This window comes from Grammomys surdaster, unplaced genomic scaffold (assembly GCF_004785775.1).
Source record: "Grammomys surdaster isolate TR1022 unplaced genomic scaffold, NIH_TR_1.0 125852, whole genome shotgun sequence".
In the NCBI taxonomy this organism is placed as follows: Eukaryota; Metazoa; Chordata; class Mammalia; order Rodentia; family Muridae; genus Grammomys; species Grammomys surdaster.
The window spans coordinates 859,557-866,616 of record NW_021620678.1 but is presented as its reverse complement, the minus strand read 5'-3'; the positions used below and the strand labels follow the sequence as shown (position 1 = coordinate 866,616).

General features: G+C 41.8%; 1 protein-coding gene across 2 annotated transcripts in view; it reads left to right on the top strand.

The window, feature by feature from the left end:
- Dmc1 (DNA meiotic recombinase 1) overlaps positions 1-1,331 on the top strand; it is a 36,938-nt gene extending 35,607 nt beyond the window's left edge. For both annotated transcript variants that reach the window (XM_028790004.1, XM_028790003.1), the window contains one exon: positions 1,262-1,331. In XM_028790004.1, coding sequence (XP_028645837.1) covers positions 1,262-1,331 — 70 coding nt within the window. The remainder of the gene's footprint in view (positions 1-1,261) is intronic.
- Positions 1,332-7,060: the final 5,729 nt, after the last annotated feature.

Below are 7,060 nucleotides of genomic sequence, written 5' to 3'. Positions count from 1 at the left end.
ACACACACACACACACACACACACACACACACACACACACACACACACACAACTGTTACCTTCTCAGCTGGGGAGGCAAGAGGGTGAGGAGTTCAATGCCAACCTGAGCTACATAGTAAGATCCTATCTACAAAAAAAAAAAAAATGTAATTAATCCTAGCACTCAGGAGGCAGAGATCGGAGGCCAGCCTGAACTACATAGACAGAGAGTTACCAGGACAGCCAAGACTACATAGAGAGACCCTGTCTCAAAACAAAAGTTAAAACAACAAAAGGGCTGTGGGTATAGCCAGGTGAGAGACCACTTGTCTATTATGTTCAAGACTTTTGAGGTCAGTTTCCGGCACTACACACAGGGAGAGCAAAACATTACCTGCTTCCCAACTGACTACCCAGTGCCCGCATAGTTCATCCTCCTTCCTCAGCACCACTTTTCTTTCTCCACACTTGCCTTTTACCCTAACACATTGATTTAGTGTGGGATCGATCACTCAGGTGATCCTATATCACCTTATCAGTAAGTGCTCTTGCTTATCAATAAGTGCCTCTACTGCTGAGCCATCTCACCAATTAATGAAAACTAATAAGGGTTTTTAACTAAATCAAAAGAAAACTCAAAGTATCACACATGTTTAGTCAAAAGGGAATTAAGAAATGAATCAATTGATCAAAAATTAGTCAATCTCCACAGTTCAGTACTCAATGGTACTTATTCCACCTTCACAATTTCTATTTCTCTAACCAGAGAGAACTGCACTACTTGCAGTTAATGACAACACAGAATGCATAGAGCCCTCACAGAACAAGCACCAAGAAGCTAGAGGGCATGCTAGACAACCAGCTTTCCACCACAGGAGCTCAGGACTTCCCTGATTTATTTCAAAGCCCTTTTCAATTTTCCCTTTGTTAGCAAAGCCTGAAGAAAGATGCACCCCCAAGGAGTCAGACAGGCCCCACAGGACCTGTGCCACAGGCCTCAAACTACCCTGAACAACAACACCCAGTTTATCCCGATTTGCCTGTTTCCAAGTTTGGGAGTAATTTTTCTTGACATTCAAAACCTTATATATAGAAGTTGTTTAACAAATGTTTGCGAGGGTTGATAACACCGCTAGGTAAGTTCTGTAGTCCACATTTAGCTGTACCAGCACTGCAGTGTCTCTGGAGACTGAGACTGATGGGAACGTGATGAATGTGACATGTGCGCAGTATTTATAGAAACAGAGCTTTTTATAAACTTCTGTTCCCTTGTATTCTGTAGCCCTGAGATGCCTGAAAATGAAGCCACCTTCGCAATAACCGCTGGAGGCATCGGGGATGCCAAGGAGTAGGTGGGGAATTGGTACAGACTGCTTCTTGCTGCTTATTAGGGGCTGGAGAAGTGGGAAGCAGTCTTGAATTTACATCTTGAAATAAGAGTTTGTTTTTTTCCCCCATGTGTTATTAAAAGAAAGTCAGCAAAAGAGATGTAAAGTTTATATTTATCTTAAAAGTTCCTTCCTGATATGTAACCAACTATATATATATACAGCATGTTGATTCAGAAATATGCATACATATTCTTGAATTACTTGATAGACACATATGCATAAATGTGCCTGTCAGGTACTGGGGAAGGGGTACCCAATGCCCTCCTTCTGCCTACTACAGTGAGCCATTGAGCACACAGAAAGTCAAAGGAGCTCAGAGATGTATCAGTCCCCCCAACCCCAGGCTTCTCATCCAGCATTTCTTAGGACATAGCACCAATGGCTATGGTGCTGGGACTAGGGAACTGGATGCTGTTCCCCAAGAGAGAGAAATGTGAGGGGAATGTTTCGAGTGTACATGAGCTATTGTATTCACCCTGGCAGCCTTCACATTTACTTTTACAATAATAGAAGAGAAATATTAAAGCAACTTTTAAATCATTTGATTTGTCAAGTTGAAATGACTTTTTAAAACTGTATTATGATAATTGGGCATGATGGTACACACTTGTAATCTCAATATTTGGGAGGCCTAGGTAGCTTTATCTACATAGTAAGTTCAAAGCTAGCCTGGGCTATATGACACTGTATCCAAAAAAGGCATGTTTTTATGTTTGCAGTAGAGAATTCAAAGGTTTTTTTTTTTAATTTTAGAGCTAATTTAAATGTAAAATCTAAAACTGAGACATCATAGAATTTGTGAAAGAACATTGGTTTTGAATGTGTGTGATTGTCAAAAATAAAAGCTAGTTTTTTAAAAAGTATTTATTTATTTTATGTTTATGAATACACTGTAGTTGTCTTCAGACACACCAGAAGAGGGCATCGGACCCTATAACAGATGGTTGTGAGCCAACATGTGGTTGCTGGGAATTAAACTCAGGATCTTTAGAAGAGCAGTCAGTGCTCTTAACCTCTGAGCCATCTCTCCAGCCCAAACTCTAGTTTTCAAAATGGAGGCTATTTAAAAATAAAATACTAGTATATAATTGCAGGTGATCTTTTATATTGTGGTAACTAACATGAAAAATCCAAAAAGTAAAGTATTTGCTACTAAAGGTTTTTGATACTTCACTCAGTCATTTACTGGCTAGTTCTTAGATGCTACATGCCAATAGATACAGTGTGGGTCCTGCTTCAAGGAGCAGTACACTGGAGAAGGAGGGACTAATGCTCAGGAAAATGGGAGAGCACATGGTGAGAATTTGGACTGACCCTTAGCTTAAAGTCCTAATGTAAGGGAGGAAGGGTCAAGCATACACCACAAAGGCCTGAGGCTCCCTGGGGCAGCAGAAAGCACTCAATATGTGGGTCCTGGGAAGCAGAGCCCTTCAGCCTTTTTCTCCTGTAAAACAACCACAGAAGTAGCTCCTCTGAATAAAGCAGGAACAAAAGCATCTAGGAACAGATTTTCTAGATTTTTCAAATTCACTTAAATAAACCATTTTACCATGCAAAACTGAAGCATTGTTTTGTTCTAGGAAAGGAATTTGTTAGTAAATGCATTTAAAAAAAAAAAAAAAAAACCTTTCTGGGGCTAGAGAAGTAGCTCAGAGGTTAAGAGCACTGACTGCTCTTCCAGGGGTCCCGAGTTCAATCCCCAGCAACCACATGGTGGCTCACAACCATCTGTAATGAGATTTGGTGCCCTCTTCTGGCATGCAAGCATACATGCAAGCAGAACACTATACATAATAAATGATCTTTAAAAAGAACTTTCTGACCCTTTTATTTTGGCTTCTGTTTGTTTTTCAAGATAGAGTTTCTCTGTGTAACATCCCTGGCTGTTCTGGAACTCCCTTTGTAGACCAGCCTGTCTTTGAACTCATAATGATCTGTCTGCCTGTCTCCCAAATGCTGACATTAAAGGGATGTACCACCTCTCTCCACATATTTTGGCATTTAAAATTTTTCTCTAGCTCAGCAGTGGGCAGTGGGGTCAGAAACCGGGGCTCAACATAAAGACCTTCCGTTCTGAGAGGAGACCTTGTTTCATTGTAGCATGCTGCTTGGACCAGAATCCTATTTGGCTATGATGTGTCCTGATTGGGAAAACAGAAACAGCATGTGGAGATATAAGAGAAACTGAAATTTGGGGTCAACTTTACAAGAACTCAGCAAACCTTGTAGGTGTTTGGGCCAGCAACAGGTATACTTTGAGCTGTTCTAAGCCAGGATTTACTTGTCACCTGTGACCAAAGTAACTGGGTTCTGTCATTTTCCTTCCAGAGTTTAAAAAGAGGTCTGCCCCACACACACACATTTTAGAGGATAGGGAGCAGTGGTGGAATCACGGAGAAAAAAATTTGTCATGTAAAAATATCTTTTATTCACCTGATATAATTGTCTCTGAGACCTTACTGCCTCCTTCTGTTAACCTAGGTCTAGTTCCGGAGGCTTCTAGCTTCTATACAATCTAATCTAGGCCTAGAACGTTTTCAGCCTCTTGAGACTTACTGCTGAATAAGCGCATCATTTCTAGTTCTTTCTGAGCTCTGCCTGGCTGATGAACTCAGCTGTTCTGGCTTAAACTCCTCTCCGTGGTAACTGATTCAATCTGGCTTCCCTCTTAGTCGCTCCTTGGCCTCAAACTAACTCTAGTAATCTGTTCTAATTTTCTGGCTCCTTCTTGTTCTGTGTCATTCTGTCTTCACCTTTGTCTACTTGTTCTCTCTTCAATCTGTCTCTAACACTCTCCCAGTAAAACTGCCTCTTCTCTTCCTCTGTTCAACTCCCTCTTACACTGCCTCTCTTTCCTCTCTCTTCTCGAGAGAGTTGGGCATATCCTATTCTGGCAGATCTTTCTCTGATTCATCACTTTGTCTGCCACTCACTTGACATCACTTTCAAACATGGTGCTTCCTACTACAAACTAACTTTATCATCACTGTTTGGGACTTAAAGGTGTATACTAAGGGCGTGTCTGTATTCCAGCCAGAGGGATTAAAGCTGTGTGCTAAGGGCTGAGCCACACTCCTACTAGAGGAGTAGTGGAGGAGTAAAAACTAGAAACAGGTTTTTCCAGTAAACAACATAATCTCAAGGTTCACAGTACCATCAAACATCCTGCAACAGTCAACACTCATGGTTGCAATCCACAGAAACTCAAACTAGCATGTACATATCAAGAAATACATTGGCTTGGGGAACTGAAAAGCCAGCTGAAGAGCTGACATCTGCCACCAGTGGTGCCCAGATCTCAAACGTATTTTTAGGACATGAACCTGTCACCTCATCTGCTCTACTGCCTTCAGGCTACTAATGTTCTGCCACATGCTGTCCCCTACAAGGTAGCCAAGGTACCCGCTGGAGCTCTGGGGTGCTCTTCCCCAGCTCAGAACACCCAATAGAGAAATCATGCCTTTCTTCCACCATCATCCATCCTGTGAAATGAAGACTTTGTGAAACATATATATTCAGAACTTGCAAGAAGCTTTAAGACTTGGCCACCACTAGCTTTTGGCAGGCACATGAATGGCCTTTGTAGTGAAAAAGATGACTGATTTCAGGCTCTCATTGAGAACTAGTGTGGAAAAGCAGCTGGAACAGTCATCTGAACAGGTACAGGAATAATACTGGCATGGGGGAGATGTGGGGCAGTTACAATGATCTAGCGGAGATAGTGTCTTAATTTGGGTTTTATTTCTGTGAAGAGACACCGCAACCAAAGCAACTCTTATAAAGGACAACATTTAATTGGAGCTGGCTTACTGGTTCTGAAGTTCAGTCCATTACCATCATGGCAGGAAACATGGCAGTGTCCAGACAGGCATAACACTAGAGGATCTGAGCATTCTACAGTTTGTTCTGAAGGCAAACAGAAGACTGGCTTCTAGGCAGCTAGGAGGAGAGTCTCAAAGCCCACACCTAATAGTGCCACTCCCTGGACCAAGCATATTCAAACCACCACAGAAGGTAACAGATGAGACTAGGCCAGGGTGTAGCTCAGTGGTAGAGCTACCTACCATGCTCAAGGCCCTTCAAGACAAAACATCAGAGTTGGTATAAGATGAGCTAAAAAGAGAGGAGGAAGGAAGGTCGCAGGTAACTGTTGACAGTGTTTCTCTACCCAGGGAGGAAGGACAACGCTTCCATCAAGGAATGGAGAAGTGTGAAGCTCAGCACTTTCACCTGAAAAGGTCATTGAATAAGTTGCTAAGACTGCCCTAACAATTACCACATATAAGCTGAGGTATATATAGCTCAGCAGAAGAGCGCCTACCTCAAAAGTACAGGGCCCTGGGTTTGATTCTCAGCACTTTGATAAAGAAAATAAATCAGCCAAAGTACCACATGCTGAAGCCAGAGGAGATGTTAAGCAAGAAAAATTTGTTGTCTCTAGCCAGATGCTGTGAGTGGTAGATGTGATTAGTCTCAGGAGGCAGAGGCAACTCTGTGAGTTGAAGGCCAGCCTGGTCTACATAGTTATTTCCAGGCTATTCAAGGCTACATAAAGGTATTCCTGAACCAAAATAAGTAAATAAATAAATATTTCATTTATAATTTGTAAATTGTAAATTTATATATCATAATTTAATATATTATATTTTATGTTATATTGCATTGTGTTGTATTATACTTATACTAATTATATTCTATTATATATTAACCTATAACATATAATATATATTATAGTATAAATATAATAGATAATTGTAATATGTAATATAATTATTTATAGTAAGTTATAATTTATTTATGTATTTACTTTTGGTTTTCCAGTGCTCTTTGTAGCACTGGCTGTCCTGGAACTTGCTCTGTAGACAGGCTGGCCTTGAACTCAGAGATCCACCTGCTTCTGCCTCCCAAGTGCTGGGATTACAGGCATGTGTCACCATCTCCCAGTAAAAGTAAACAAATAAAAAAGTTCACTTCTCCCCGGCTCATGTAGTCTATTTGGGAGTAGGATCCTGGGTAGCAGTGCTAAGTGTGATGGCAGGAGTTAAAGGTACCTAGATACAGTGTCTGCAGGTCAGCGGGAGTGCCTGTGCCCAGAGCAGGCTGTCCCTGCTGCTAGGCTGGCGCTCTTTGCCTCCTGACTGCAGCATATCCAAGCTGCATCCATTCCCAAGCTGGTACTCCAGCCTCCTGCCAACTCCATTACCCTTCATGTCCTTCTGACAAGGTTCCCTGTGCCTCCATTGGCAGGAATTGGAGCCTGGTACTTGCTGTCTAGAGTCCCAACTAAAGCCTAAGCAGGGTAACTGCCCAGTGCTGCGTATGAGCACTAGAAGAGGGCCAACCAGCAGGGCTTGCCTAACATTTTCAGGTCAGGGGCCTCAATATTCACTCACCATGGTGTTCTCTCCAGCAGTGGCAATGCAGAAAGTTGTTGAAGAAACTGGTCTATTAGTTGAGATTTTACTTGGCTGAATAGAAAAGAAAACCTCAAAATGATAAAGTCTTATATAAAATTCAGGCTTATTTCTCTCAAACAGAAAAGAAACATTAGAGCCAAGCATAGAGGCACAAGTCTGTAATCCCAGCACTTGTGAAGGTGAGGCAGATTCAGGTTAGGTGAAGAAAGATGAAAGGGAAAGAAGCAAAATAAAGGTTTCTTCCAGATGAGTCAGCTCCTAAGAAGTGGCTCT